Genomic DNA, 16,079 nt, shown 5'->3' on the forward strand with positions numbered 1-16,079 from the left:
TAGTACCCATGAGGATGTGAGTTCGATCCCTGGCTCTGCTCAATGGTTTAAGGAGCCAACATTGCTGTGAGCTGCGGTGTAGGTTGCAGACATGGCTCCATTCCTGAGTTGCTATGGCTGTGGCGTAGGCCAGCAGCTGCAACTCCAACTTGACCCCTAGTCAGGGAACGTCCAGATGCTACAGGAATGGCCCTAAAAAGAGAAAAAAAAAAAAAACTGTTAGAACTTTCAATTTTATGAGTTAATAAAGAAGCACATATATCACAATATACTAAAACTATATCTATATTTCAAAATAATTATTTTCCTTTTAATCCTATTTATTTATTTAGTCTTTTTAGGGCCACACTTGAGGCATATGGAGGTTCCCAGGCTAGCGGGTCGAATCGGAGCTGTAGCTGCTGGCCTACGCCACAGCCACAGCAATGCCAGATCTGAGCTGCATATGCAACCTACACCACAACTCATGGTAATGCCAGATCCTTAACCCACTGAGTGAGGCTAGGGATGGAACCTGCATCCTCATGAATACTAGTCAGATTTGTTTCCACTGAGCCACGAGGGGAACGCCTATGTATTTTATTTCATGCATTAGGAAACAGTATTCCATGATAGTGGGAGTATAAATTGATACATCCACTTTGGAAATCTATATGGCAGTACCTAGAAAAACTGATCATATATGTACCCCATGCTCCAGAAATACTACTCCTATGAAAAACTGCATATAGATGTTCACTTGTACTAGAATGTTAACAGTAGCCAAAAGAAACTAGAAGCCACCCAAATGCCCATCTACAGTAGAATAAATAATAATATTTCTACACAATGGAATATTGAATGGAATTAAAAATAAACAGGTAGAAACACAGATGAATCTCATAACATAATGCTAATTAAAAGTAAACACACACAAAAAAATGCATGCTGATCCCACTCCTGGGCATCTATCCAGAGAAAACCATGACTCGAAAAGATACATGTACGGCAATGTTCATTGCAGCGCTATATACAATAGCCAAGACATGGAAACAACCTAAATGCCCATCAACGGAGGAGTGGATAAAGAAGACGTGGTACATATGAACAATGGAATATTACTCCGCCTTTAAAAAGAAAGAAACAATGGCATTTGCAGCAACATGGATGGATATAGAAATTATCATGCTAAGTGAAGTCAGACAGTGAGACACCAACAACAAATGCTATCACTTATATCTGGAATCTAAAAAAAGAACACAATGAACTTCTTTGCAGAAGAGATACTTACTCACAGACTTTGAAAACCTTATGGTTTCCAAATGAAGCAGGTTGGGGGGTGGGGGGATGAGCTGGGGGTTTGGTATGGAAATGCTATAAAATTGGGTTGTGATGATCATTATACAACTATAAATGTAATAAAATTCATTGAGTAATAAAAATAAATTTTTAGAAAAATTCATGGTGTATATACTATGTCTTTTAAAAGTACCTTAGGCAAAACTAATCTACAGTGTTAAAAGTCAGGATAGAGGTTGCTTTTGCAATGGAGATTGTGACTGAAAAGGAACACTCAGAGGTCTCTGTGAGGGTCTATTTCTTGATGCAGGTGAGGGTTACTGGTGCATTTGGGTTTTGAGAATTGATCTGGCTATACACTATGATAGGTGCACTTTTCTGTTATCCAGATTGTACTTTGGTAAAAGGGCAAACCAGAACAAACCGACCTATTATTCTGAGATGGGATCCACAGGCTTCAAGGTCTGTTGAAGGTGGTCCAAAAAAGAAATGCTATCCTAACCAGAAGTTCCAAGGGGGTTATCTCAAAACAAAAAAAAAGTCAACATATAAAAGTCATTCATTTATTCATTCAACAAACACTGATTGTTTTCTACATACCAGACATCATTCTGGGCACTGTAGGCAGAGTAGTGAACAAAAAGCCCTGCAGCACAGTGGGTTAAGGATCCGGCATTGCCACAGCTGTGGTGCAGATTGGATCCCTGGACCAGGAACTTCCATATGCCCCAAGTGTGGCTCCCCCATCCAAAAAAAGAAGCTCTGTCCAAGTAGAGCTTATCTAAGTGAAGAGATACACAGGCTCAAAATAAATAAGTTTTAAGGGGGAACATAAAACAGGGCTGGGTAATAAGGAATGTGTTGGGGAGGGACCTGGATTTTAAATAGATAGTCAGGGAAGCCCTCACTGACAAGAGGACATGGAGCAGGGACCTAAGGGAGAGGAGTCAGGACACATGACATCTGAGAGAAGGAGGAGCCAGACAGAGGGAACAGTGAGTGCAAAGGCCCTGGGGCAGAAGAGTGCCTGGGTGTCCAAGAAGCAGCTAGAAGGCCAGTGTGACTAGAGTGGAACAAGGATTGGAAAGAAAACAGATTAGATCACAGAGGTAACAGGAAGCCAAATATCTCTAGAGGCTGACAGGCCACTATAAGGACTTTTGCTTTTATTCTGAGGGTTCTGAGAGGGAATTAACATGACTTAAGTTGCAGCCAGATCAACTGGCCATTTTGTTGAGAATAGAATGGGAGGGCAAGGATGAAAGGAGGTAAGAGGCAGTGGGTAAGAGGTCTTGGGGAAAGAGCATGAAATGAGAAGAGGAGAGAACAGAGGCCATGAGAAACATACACACACACACACACACACAGATGCCTTATTGCTGTTGTTATTGTTGCTGTTGCTATTGAGCCATGTGAGAGCAATCTGCTTTATACCTCTTCACTCCTAAATATCCCTAAAATAAGTACTTTCTCTTATATAACTGCACTGCTAACAAATTTCAAATTTTAATGTTGACACAATGCTCTTACCCAACACACAGTCCCATGTTCAAATTTTACCCATTGCTCCAATACTGTCATTTCTAGCAATTCCCACCCACCGTGGTCCAGGTTCACATACTGCATTTACCTCTATCTTTTTAGTCCCTTTAAGCTGGAACGGTACTTAAATTCCTTGTGTCTTTTATAAGAATGATTTTTTTTTTTTTTGCAAAGTACTGGCCACTTTGGGTATATAGGGTCCCTCAATTTGTACTGATTTGTTTTCCACAGGGTTAACACCTTGTCCTGCATTTTGGGCAGGAAAACATGACAAGCGATGCTGAGGAACCTCTGTGTAGAAGGTGGGCCTGGGGAGAGGAGAGCAAGGTCAGTCAGGGAGGCAGGAGGAAAGCAGAGGCTACAGTCTCAGGGAGAGAAAAGGAGTGCTGAGCTGTGAGGAGGTTACACGGGGTGGGGTGGGGGCAGCTGCTCCAGAGGATGACTCCAGTGGCTGGTGGAAGAACCAGTTCATTACACTGAGAAGTGAACAGATTCAAAAGGAGGCAGTAAATGGTGACAGATTCTCAGCACTTTTAGAAAGGATTTCAGGAGGCTCTTAGAGATCATATAGTAAGTCAGCCTGCTCCTTTTGAGAGGAAACCAAGGTCTGTGTTAAGTCCCATCTCCAGAGTCACCAGTCCAATAAGAGGCAGAGCCAGGGCAGTGCTCAACCCCATGGGACCCAATCCCTTATACAAGGTTGTAAGGCTGTGCTCCCTCTTCTGAGAAGACTGGCACAGAAGGAGAACAGTGTAGGGAAGAATTGAAAGGTTAGTATATAGAGTAGAAAGCCTGTGCCTTCAGTGATCTCTCTAGAATGTAAACTGGCCTTGTCTTACTCTGTTTAAATCCTCTCAGTGGTCCCCATAAGTTGTGAGATGAGCTGTAATCCCTCAGTGTTGCACCTCCAGCCCCCAGATCCAGCTGTATCACCCAACACACACTCCTCACTCTGGTGATACTGAACAACCCTCCCTTCAGGAGGCCCTCTGTGCAAGCTATTCCCAACCCTGGTTTTTTCTCCTTCCCCAGCCCCTTTCCACCTGCCCACCAAATTGCTCTTCACCCTTCAAAAGCCACTTTCTCCAGGAGGCCTGCCTCTGAATGCCCACTTTGGGTATCTTTGGGTGAAACTCTTCTCGGCCAGAAAAGACTTTTTAACTTATTTCAAGTTGGCAGGTGTTACCTTACAATCTCTGTAAATATCCATCCTACATCAGATTGTCAAAAGGTGCTTTAAAAACCCCTATGTTTCCTAAATCTAAAGGGATACAAATAAAGATTTTCTTTATAACACAGACAAAAAAATCTTAAGTCATTCAGAAGGTATGTTTTATTCACTGTATGACCCATGGTTACATCCCTGTGGATCCATGGATATGTGTCTTCAGTGGTTGTTTTTCCATCTAGACCAGGAGAGCAATAGGAGGAAGACACATAGAATTTGGCATCTGAATTAAGAGCAATGCATCAATTGGTAATTATTGCCATTCAAACATTTTTTTAAAGAAGAACATTCTGAATCCTACCTCTAAGTGCCATCTGAAACTATATTTTCAGGATTTTCTCCTCACAAACTGTACGGAATGACTTCTGTAGAAAACTTACCCCCATTTCATACCTTACCCCTTCCAAATAATTTCAGATGTGAAGAACTAACAACAAATAAAAATACATCAAGCACTTAACCATGTCCACAACAGGTACTAGGGAGGGGACATACAGAACTTGGATCAGGTGGAGAGATGGGCAAATGAGCAAATGCAGAACAATGAAAGCAATGACTTCAGCAGGGAGGTACTTGCCTAGTGACCTGGACACACACAGAAAGAAGGGCTGAGTTGTCAAGGTAAGGCTTCAGGGGAGATGACATTGTACTGAGAGTGAAGGAAGAAAAAGACAGTATAAGTGGACAAGGGAGGGGTCATGTCAGGCAGCCACAATGGCATGTGCCAGAATGAAGACACACAAAATAGGCTGCTGGGTCCAGGGAACTGCAAGGAGTTTGATGTGGCTGGAGGATATCAGGACAGAGAGGGACATCAAGCTGGAAGGAGAATGAGGTGAGGGACCAGGTCGTAATAGTCCTCAGAGACCATGTTGAAGGAGCGTGGATAAGCTTGAACCTTATCCTGCTGGTAATGGGGAGCCTTAGGTAGGTTTTAAGTCTGGCTTGAGGAAGATTCTTTTTCAATGTCTGTAAGTTGGCCAAGCTCACTAAATCATCCAGGTTTCACTCACAAAACCTTACTACTCATTGCCAAGGCTGGTATACACCAGCATCTGTGCCAGGTAAAGTATGGAAAACAGTTCTTTACCAGCTGGTAAATGGCTGCTGCCCTGGAGCATCACCTCTTTCACTCACCCCAGGAAGCCTCCTGTATGCGCCAACAGGCCATGTCTCTCTACTAGCATCAGCCCCTATTCCCATATGCTCCCTTCTACCTTGTACCCCCATTGCCAGATTACAGCGGGAGAGGGAACACTCTTGGCAGGAGCACTAGCACCCCAGGAGGCAAATGCTTGATGTCCACATAGCCCTCCAAGGCTGTGATCACCAGCCAGTGATCAGCATTCCCTAGGGCCAAGACATGGCCTCTCATGAGAAATGAAAATGCCATGATGTATGGTGTCACCAATATTTTGTTTTTAAAACCTTTTTAACATCCCTTTCCTTACCCTTTTCTTGCCTTCAACTCAATATTTCTCATAATTGTCCTTCTCCGTTCTATGCATCAAAAAGTTATTTGGGAGTTCCCACTGTGGCGCCATGGGTTAAGAATCCAATTGCAATGGCTTGGGTCGCTACAGAGAGGTGGGTTCAATCCCCTGCCAGTGAAGTGGGTTAAAGGATCCAGTGTTGCCACAGCTGCAGCACAGGTTGCAGCTGCAGCTGGGATTCAATCCCTGGCCAGGGAACTTCCATATGCCTCAGGTGCAGCCAAAAAAAGAAAAAAGAAATCATTTGTCACCTCCTCTTCTAATCTTACCTCCCATACATAGCAGAGTTGCCAGTCATTCCTTCTCAGTCCCTTCTTAAAAAACAATCTTCCTTAAAGGAGCAGCCCTTTGAAATCTGGTTCCACCCTCCAGGTTATAATTGATTGAACTGGTAGACATCTTGATCCTGCTAAACCAATTAGATTCTCTTTCCTGGAAGTCTGCAATTAAGACTCGTAAGACCCAATCAACTGGTTTTGTAGGACCAGGCTAGATAGTCATGTGTAGTGAGGGGGTTGAAACACGCTCCCCCTTTTTTTTTTTTTGGCTATGTGCAAAATGCATCATTGAGTTAAGAAACCAGTCTGCAGTCAGAGAAAATCAAAGCATATTTTATCCAGAGAGAAGCAGAGATGTGAATTCCTATGACACGTGGGAACACCTGCAAGAGAAAAAAATGGGAAAAGACTGCCTCATAACTGTACAGTGTCTGAAAGGCCAGCCACACTCTCTGGAATTGGGTTCCAAAAGATTTTCTTGCAATCTTATGATCCCCTCCTTAATTAAGTTTCCTTGAAAAAATTTCGGTTCCTTGCAACTGATGATCTCTTACTTAGAAGACATCCTGTCAACTATGGGTCTTGTTTTATATTAACCCATAAAATCAACTCACAATGAACAGAGAAAAGTGTTTTAATGACATTATTAAACAACAGTTAAACTAGACAAAAATCCCTGTGCCTTCAAGTAACTGTCAATAACCTTAGAATAATTCTCTGATCAGCCTCTTTGTGTACTAGCCATTCTAAAGAAAGACTCTTTCATCTCAGGGAGGCAGAGCTGGCCTGCCCCTCCCCTCCTTCATGCTGATGGGAAAGAGAATGGAGGAGAATTAGTGGGCACTGCTACAAGCCTTCAACTTCTAGATTGAGGTCATCCAGCTGTCTCCTTCCCATTGAGGGAATAAAGGAGTGAACTGATAAAAAGGTCAAGGGGCACCCTCTCTGGCCACCCCCTTTGCTTTCCAGATCCCCTTGACTCCCTCAGCTGCCTTAGTATACCTGTCTCCAGCAGCAAGACTGAAGACTGTAAGTTCATTTTTAAGACTGTAAGACTCTCTATAAGTAAACAAAGCCAATGTATAGACTGTTGCTGGTCCTTAAACCAGCAGTTGCTAAATACTGCACTAGCTCCTCAAAGAATAAATGGTTACTTTCTTTAAATATATAAAAATCTATATATATATCTTTCATAGGCTATACAGCATCTTTACAAATATAGAATAGTAACCAAAGGCTTAGATTTCTATTACTTCTAGGTTAATGTTTTAAATGATGGTTTGCTTCTGGGTCCCCAAACATTCAGTATCTTCTGTATGAGAGGAATGAGCTGCCTGATAGGGCAATTCAAAGGCTACAGACATCCAAGACAATTCAATGGGAAAGAAGAGTCTTTTCAACAAAGAGTGTTGGGACAACTGGACATCCACATGCAAAAGAATATGTTGGATGCCCAATCTTACACCATATATAAAAATGAACTCAGAATGGATGATCTGGAGTTCCCGTCGTGGCACAGCGGAAATGAATCCAATTAGCAACCATGAGGTTTTGGGTTCCATCCCTGGCCTCCTCAGTGGGTTATGGATCCTGTGTTGCCATGAGCTGTGGTGTAGGTTGCAGACTTGGCTCACATCTGGCATTGCTGTGGCTGTGGTGTAGGCTGGCAGCTGTAGCTCCGATTAGACCCCTAGCCTGGGAACCTCCGTACGCTGTGGGTGCGGCCCTAAAAAACAAAAAGAATGGATTATCTGCCTAAATGTCAGAGCTAAAATGATAAAACTTTTAGAAGAAAATAAGGGAATAAATCTTTATGACCCTGGTTTCTTAGATATAACACTAAAAGTATAAGTGACAAAAGAAATAAATTGAACATCACCAAAATTTTAAAATTTTATGCTTCAAAGGACATCATCAAGGTGAAAAGACAACTCACTGAATAGGAGGAAATGCCTGCAAATAATATTTCAAGTGGTAGACTTATATTCAGAACATATAAGTAACTTACAACATAATAGGACAAACTAATTCAAAATGGGCAAAGGATTTAATAGACATTTTCTCCAAAGAAGATATACAAATGGCCAATGAGCATATGAAAAAATGCTCAAAATTATTAGTTGTTAAGGAATGCAAATTAAAGCCACAGTAAGATTCCGCTTCTCAATCATCATGATGGCTGTAATCAAAAAGACAGTAACAAGTGTTGGCAAGGATGTGGAGGAATTGGAACTCTCTCACAATGCTGATGGAATTGTAAAATAGCGTGACAACTTTGGAAAACAATTTGGCACTAATTCAGAAAGTTAAACACAGAGTTCCCATATGATTCAGCAATTCCACTCCTAGGTATATACTCAAGAGGCTAGAAAACATGCATCTATACAAAGGCTGTGGACACACTCTTCCACTCCCTACAGGCCATCTCCTTAATTTGTTCTAGCCAGTTCCTGCTTGGTCCTCTCTGGAAAAGAAAGGACACCATGCTAGGTGCCAACTTAATGAAAAAAATTGATTCTGTTAATCTAAGAATTTAATAAATATATGAATCATATATATTATTAATATACACATGTATATTTCACAAGCTGGCAATATCTTTTGTGTTAAAAAAACACTCGTCTATTGAGCTCTGAAACATACCAATAAGATCCCTAAAGTCTTGCTACAAAGTAGACCAGCAGCATTAGCATCAACTGGGAGCTGGTTAGAAATGCAGAATGTCAGGCTTCACATCAGACTTACTGACTCAGAATCTGGATTTTATTAGCCAGTGCTCAGGTGACTCCTATGCATAATGATATTTGAGAAGAACTGTTTGCTGTCAAGCACTTTAATTACATTTAAGACCAATCCACATACGGTAAATCAAGTTAAACCTACAAGAGGAGGCTGACTGCTGAGGATGTGTACTCTGCTCGCTAAGGGATGGATTTCCATGTGGCTTCAGCCTACCAGGGAGAGTTAGTCTCAGAAGCAGAGCCAGCAAGGTAACCTTCCAGCAGCTTCCTTTTTCTTCTTTGGTGACAAATACATAACCTACATTGCAAAGGTGTTCAGATCACATCTTTGAGGGCTGGAAAGGCCCTAGGATATTAGGGTGAGGGATGCTGCCATGGAACAGTTTTTCACTTGCCACAGAGTAATCTACATTCTGATTGACTGTTGGTGGTGGAGCCAATATCATTCTTTATAAGAAAGCATACTCCAGGGTAACGTTTTTCAAGCACTGACCCATTATACAGTAACCACATTCTTAAAGTAAAAACATCATCACATATTCTGGATTTAAAAGTGACCCATAATATGACAAGAACAAGCATACTCATAACAATAATGGAATGGAATATCTGTGACTGTCCTGAGAAATCTAGGACATATGGTGCCAAAACCCATGAGGCATCAATGACCTGGATGAGAATTACTATGACCTTGGTCTTTCTCTGGATAGCTATACCAGAGTCCTGGGCATACCTAGTTCGCTCCCACCCTGGCACATCTCTTCATCACTTCCTCACTTACCTGCCCTTCCCACCCTTCAGGTATCAGCTTAAACACCATCTCCCTAGAGAACTGCTCTGGAAACCTCATCTAAGGTAGCGCCCACACTCCCACTCAGTCCAGCTCCCCTCCACAGTCATTCCCTCCTTAGTACTTATCTCAATCTGTATTCACCTTGCTTTCTTATTCATTCATTGTTGGCCTTTCCCACCAGAATGAGGGCAAGAATCTGGTCATGCTCCATACTGCACCCCTGCACCTGCTACATTCCAGAGGTGAAAAGAGTTTTTGATGAATAAAAAAATGAAAAAGAGTCAAATGTACCAAATTTAGATAAATAAATCTTAATAAAAGTCACCAGATGATAGCTTCTTAACAGAAATGGTAATAGTAAAATTATCTAGCAAGAGACCATAAGTTTCCATCAAAACCTTTCATTTCATGCTCATGCCAATGAACAGAGCAAGTGAGAGCCAAGGAACAGTGGATGGTACCACGTGTGACTTTGCTTAAATCTCCTTCCTTCACTGAGCTATGTCTGTAAAATGAAGACTCTCATTCAGAGTTGTGAGTGAGGGGAATTCTGTGTGTATGTATGTCTGTGTATGCATATGTGTATAAATAATTACATATGTATACCTAGTATCTGGTACAGAGCAGACACTCAATATGGGATTGATTCTTTATAGTTACCCCCATGTTTCCATATTCAAAATGTCAAAAGACTCAAGAATATGAAATCACATCTCCAGACCTTCATGTGAAGCTGTTTACCCAACACTCCAGGCCCAACCATGTCTATCACATCCTTCTCTTCAAATTCAATGAGTTCAATTGTATGTGTAGCACCAGATTATTTTAGCATGTCATAATTAACACCTTTAAAAGTTTTTAATATCTCATAGTAGATCACTGTTTCAGGTCATTGCTTCAAAGCTGGTGATGTTCCTCAGGTGAACTTGACCATGCTTCCATTTCTAGACAGAGTTCTAGTGATCTGCTTCAAACACCCGATGAATAAAGCACAGAATTGATAAACTGAGTTTACAAGGAGCTACAAGCTCATTGAGTTGTGGTTAGAAACAAGGAGTGGTAGGGACCAGAGTGACTAAAAAATTTGAAAATCTATAAAGCAGTGAAGTGACAGCTCTGGGCTTTTAGAATCAGACCATCTTGAGCTCCAGTTCCCATTCTACAATCTGCTAAATAATGACCAGGGGCAAAATCTGAACCTTGGTCTCCCAGTAAACTAGGGCTTACAGCAGTGCCAATGTCATGGGGTTGTCAAGAGGATGGAAGAGATAAATCTGTACACACATTTAGCACTGAGTCTACACTCAGGAAATGCTGGCTCTGCTTATTAAATGCATTCTCAGCCTTGAGGATCTTATACACATTTACAAATGAAAACATTCAGCATTAAAGAATAGCATTAAATGATACATATTAAGTGGGTAGCATTGGTCACGAAAGATGCAAAACTTCAGGAGTGCATAGCACCCTTTCATCTATGGACAGTAAAAGATCTCAAGGAAGAGGTGAGATTAAAATGGGTGGGGCATGCAGGACACAGATACAAAACACCATGGGGCACCTTGTATACAGTTTCCACAAGCTACAACGTAGATTGCCTGGATGAAACGTTATTTTACTGAAGATAGCTGAGACTCACAGAGGGTTAATAACTTCTCCAAGTCGCTCAAATGGTGGCAGATCTAGGTTCAAAATCAGGTCTGTCTGATCAAAGCCCTGCTCCCACCACTGTGCCATTGCTGGGAGGGGAACAAGGGGAGCGTGAAGGGGGAGATAAATCATCCCAGCCGGAGGCAGGAAAAAACAGAGTAATATTACTACATGGCAACTGGGAAGGAAAAAAATTTACGGTTTTTAAAAAAAAGGAAAATAGGAGTTCTCTGGTGGTCTAGGAGTTAAGGATCTGGGATTGACACTGCCGTGTCTTGGGTTCAATTCCTGGCCTGGGAACTGTGACACGCTCCAAGAGCAGCCAAAAAAAAAAAAAAAGAGTGGGGGGGAAATAAAGATAGAAAGGTAGGTTAGAGCCAGAAAGAATGGACAACTCATGAATCTGGACTTTAGACTGTGGACAATAAGGAATCATTGTTTGGTTCTTGGTGTGTGTGTTTTTAATTAAATACTATATGACTGCTATCATTACTAAGAGCATTTATAGAGCACCAACTAAGGACCAGGCCCCACACTAAACCATCTGCAAATATTATTTCTAATAGTTACAATTCTGCAATGTAGGTGTTGTTACCCACCCCCTCACAAACAAGGCCTTGAGAGGTCCAGCCACTCATTCAGATGCCTCTAGTAAACAGCAGAGTAGGTTCAAACCTGAGTGCATGTGAAGTCAAAGTCAGTGCCCTTTCCCCTAGAAATGGTGCTGCAGAAAACCTCCCTTACAAAAGAGAGCTGAAAAATAAGAGAAAAGTGAATGCAGACAGAGGGCTGGTCAAACACAGTATAGGCATCCAGAGTAAGGACATAAAAGTCTCAGATGGAGTCATTGTGAAAATGGGTGGTAGGTGATAGACAGCAAATGTCCTCAGGACCTTTTCTTTCATTTGCTTCAGTTTTGGTCATGGTCTGCTACCTGTTTGCAGAAACTGCAGTTACTAAGTTAGTAATTTTCCCTGCCTCTATTATTGTTCTGGTGTTAGCTCAGGAGCAAACACTGTTTTAAGTATTTACTTGTCCCGTCACCACATTATCAAAGCTAAAATATGCCATCATTCCCTACTCTGTTATCTGTGTTGACGAGTAATCATTCAAGAGAATAAAACTAAGCCTCCGCAACCAATAAATCACTTTATGCTTCACGTATCAACATTTTTTTTTAATTTTTGACTTAAACACATAGTCTGTCAAATCAGGAGGACACATATGCTGAGCTCTAATGAGCTCTGCCAAATCCTACATTATTATTAAAGTTCATGGTAATCTCAGAGATGACACGGTTTTCTGAAACAGAGTGTGGTATCAATATTTGTTGGGCTGCTTTCTAGTTAATATTCTAGGGAAAGCAGCACAATACAGCAGCAGGAAATGTATGCATTATGAACATATCTTTCAAACTAAGGCCAAAGCTAAGTGGACAATTACTTATATTATCTTGTTCAGTGGAATCAAGAGTTAGAAGCTTTAATATTCATGTCATGTTTCCAAAAATCCCCAAACATTTCTGCACTAAAACCTTAGCTTTGGTCCTCATTCAATGACAAACTTCAATATTTTAAATAGAAAAAAATTAGTAGTATAACTGAGCTCTACAGAAATGAGTTGAAGTTCATGAAGATAAAAGAGTACAAATTTCCTCTCCATATACACAGTGAATACATTAATATTCCCAACATTTTACAATATTAATTTCATACATCTAATATCTTCTGGGAATAAAACTATGAAGGAAATGGCACTTAAGTGTCCCATATCACAAGAATAAAAACAAATATGGTTTGTGTACTACCTTTACTGGAAAAAGATATTTACATATATATAATAAAGCAAAATAACACCATAAACCTTCTATATTCTCTAATTTTTCAGCTCTCAATTATATAATGACCTGTGGTTTGTGGTTTTTAATCTGATGGACTTAATTTTATTCCCATGTGCAAAGACATATATGGATATTAAAGAACTCTGCTCCCACTCAGACCCAAACAAATATGGAGAATTTAGCAATAAAAACCCTTTTATCTGCAGGCAGGCTTGCTATGTCACTATTCAGTGTAAAAATATAACCACCTTAATAAATAAACCAGCAGCTAAATTGTCTTTTTTCCAGCAATCTGCAAACCCAGTTACACAAATAACTTCATTTACCTTTTCTTCAAATCTGAGTGTTTCTTAAACTAAGCCAGATACCACCACATCCCCACTAGTCCAACAGCCTGTCATAACAGCACCAGTTCACTGCAACTCCACCCTTTTCCCACCTTCAGTTTCAACAGTGCATTTAATTTTTTTTTTCCTATTAGAGAAAAAAAATTAAGATTAGGAGTTCAAATCCTCAAAGTAGTTCAGTGAACTGTCACATTCATATTATTTAACCACAGGGAATTTTCTGTTAATTGCCACTCTCTCCCTTCCCCCAAAGGACTACATCTTATTTTGATGGTATAATGGAAAGCACTGCATTAAGAAAGAGAGAAAACATAATGGGTTTTAATTTTTAAACATCTAACCTTTTCACCAGTCACTGTTAATCATTTGTACCTGTGACTTTAATAATCAGCCTGGCAATTACAGAGGCACAATCTCCAGGAAGGAATTAGGTAAGGATGCCCCAAGCACAACCATTATCATCTCAGGGAGAGAAAAAGAAAGCTATTTTGTCAGATGTGACATGAAGAAAGTTTTACATGTCAGTTCCGCCAAATCTTGAGAACAGAAGAATACCTAAAATCTTCATCTTCTAAAAGTCAAGATTTTTAAAAAACATATCTCACTGTATTTTCAAATATTAAGTTTTTACTTTTTGTAAAAAATTTTCAACTCTAGGGCTCAGGGGGAAAGAAAGGCTGCAGAACAATCACACTACAAGGAGGGGGGGGACAGTCTTTGAAATTATTCTTCCCACGGAGAAATTAAGACCATTAACACTACACCACATAACCATTTATTTCATTAGGAAAGGAAACTTAGAGCACAGGTGGCGAGATATTCTGTGATGGAAATTGTTCTACATCAATGAACACACAAGTCTGGAAGGTACAAATATGGTCTCTGTCAGTTGCAGTCTATCCTCACAAGTCATTTTCCCTGTGGGCTGAGGCTCCCATAGCATGGAAATCTTCCCTAACTGCCCAAGGCTGAAAAGAATTCCCTGTGAACAGCATCTGGACCACACCTTGTTTGGTCATAGGAGAAGGTGTTATGGGCTGGAGGAAAATTCATCTGGTCCAAAGATAAGAGGAAAGGGCCAAAAATCAAAATACAGCCCTGTACAGTTTACTCAGGAGGACCCCTAAAATGGCTAGTCATCCAGTTTTGCTCTTCTAATCAGTCCCAGCCATTAGCTGCTATATGTTGGTCATTCTGTGGGCTGGCTGGTAGGATTTTGTGGTCCAGCAACTGCCAGCCTTTTATAACCTCAGTGATGGTATGGAAGCATCCATTTAGTGGATAAATATGCTCTTTGGCATTAAGTTACTACCAAGTGAAATATTAGAGAACAAACTCCCCACACACTGCAGACATTTCCATTTCAAAGCATCTGAAAAATTATGAAATTACCTTTAACAAAATCTTTTAGGTTTTTGGTTTTTTTGTTTGTTTGTTTGTTTTTAATTTTCAATACTCTTGCTTACTAGGAAACTTCTGAAGAGCACCCCTGCCCCCAGAGACGATGCCCACAGTTTAGGTTATTGGTCCTATAGTTTCCTAGTTAGGTAGGGAAGAAGTGTTTGATAGTTACCTAGGATTCCTTCCACTTGTAGCTGGAATGAACACCAAAAACGCATCAGGATACTTAACTCCTTAGAGATTTAAAAGGCTTCCGGAGGAATAAGGATAAAAGGGACCTCTCCCTCCCCACCTGCACCCCCTATCCTGTTTTTGCCCTTGCCTTAGAATCAACAGCCCTTCTGTAATTCCATGCGGTTCCTGAGAGAATCCTTTATTCCATGGGGCGCCCGGATCTGACTCCAGGGAAGCCCAGTGGGTCATCCTGCTCCTCACCCTTCCAACCTCCCCACCCACCCAACCTCTCCCCATCGCCCCAGGCCACCTCCTTACCTGATAATGTCGTCGTTGTGTCCCAAGAAGAATTTTTGGCTGTGCTCGCGGGTATTGTAAACCACCCCGACTCCGGCCACAAAGTAGACCACCTCCTTGCCAGCGGTGTAGTACAGGTTGTTGCGGCACTGGTGACCCCGGTACCCGTACACCCACTCCAGCCGGAGCTGGCAGCTGGGAGCTGTCCGATCCGCCATGATAAGCCAACCCCACTCGCCCCCCCCGCCCCCCCCGCGCGCGGGTCCGTGGCCCCTGCGAGCCGGGTCTGTCTTCGCCAAGGCTCGGGCTGTGGAGGACCTGCAAGGGCTCAGTGTGCAGCACCGGGCGCTGATTTCCGCGGCGACGCACACACACAGACCAGCGCGCCTGCCGCCACCATCATCCGCTGCCGCCGCCGCCAGAGATGAGCCGCGGGTGAGCGGCCGCCAGACCCCGCCGGGCGCCCCGGCTCCCTCTCCCTGAGCGAGACGTCTTCGAGCACCCGCTTGCAAGCCTCACTGCACCTGCGGGCTCTGGCCCTCGGGAGAGATTCTTGAGGGGGTCACCCCGCCTTTTAAATCAGAGATCTGCATATCCAAACACTGATTACCCCGTTCACTCACTGAAGTTTGTAGTGTGCAGAAGCCTCACAGCAGGCACTGGGATTTATTCTATGACAGCTTTAATTTGACAAGGAACTTGGGGAAGCTTTGCCATCACCATCCTTGGATCCGAAACTGACTGTATATATCCAGGATGCGATAGTGAGAAAGAAAGAAAGAAAGAAACAGATATTTTACATAAGTCACCCAGTCCAAGAAAATGATCCCCTAACTAAACCAAGTTTTTTAAAAACTGTCAACTACTTCCCCTTTCTCCCTCCAGATCCATCTTTTCAATGATATGAAATATGTCCTAAATGCGGCTATGACTTGAAAGACCATTTGTTGTTTACCCATTAAGCCAGGGCAAATATGCAACGGTCATTTTTAGATGCTCCAATTAGTTGTCGTGTAG

At 41.8% G+C, this 16,079-nt stretch overlaps 1 protein-coding gene across 1 annotated transcript in view; it reads right to left on the bottom strand.

The window, feature by feature from the left end:
* The window catches only part of EML6 (EMAP like 6), a 290,302-nt gene extending 275,022 nt beyond the window's left edge, over nucleotides 1-15,280 (bottom strand). The window contains exon 1 of the mRNA XM_047782077.1: nucleotides 15,084-15,280. Within this exon, the coding sequence (XP_047638033.1) occupies nucleotides 15,084-15,280 (197 nt within the window). The remainder of the gene's footprint in view (nucleotides 1-15,083) is intronic.
* Nucleotides 15,281-16,079: the final 799 nt, after the last annotated feature.

The sequence above is a fragment of the Phacochoerus africanus genome, chromosome 5 (genome assembly GCF_016906955.1).
Source record: "Phacochoerus africanus isolate WHEZ1 chromosome 5, ROS_Pafr_v1, whole genome shotgun sequence".
In the NCBI taxonomy this organism is placed as follows: Eukaryota; Metazoa; Chordata; class Mammalia; order Artiodactyla; family Suidae; genus Phacochoerus; species Phacochoerus africanus.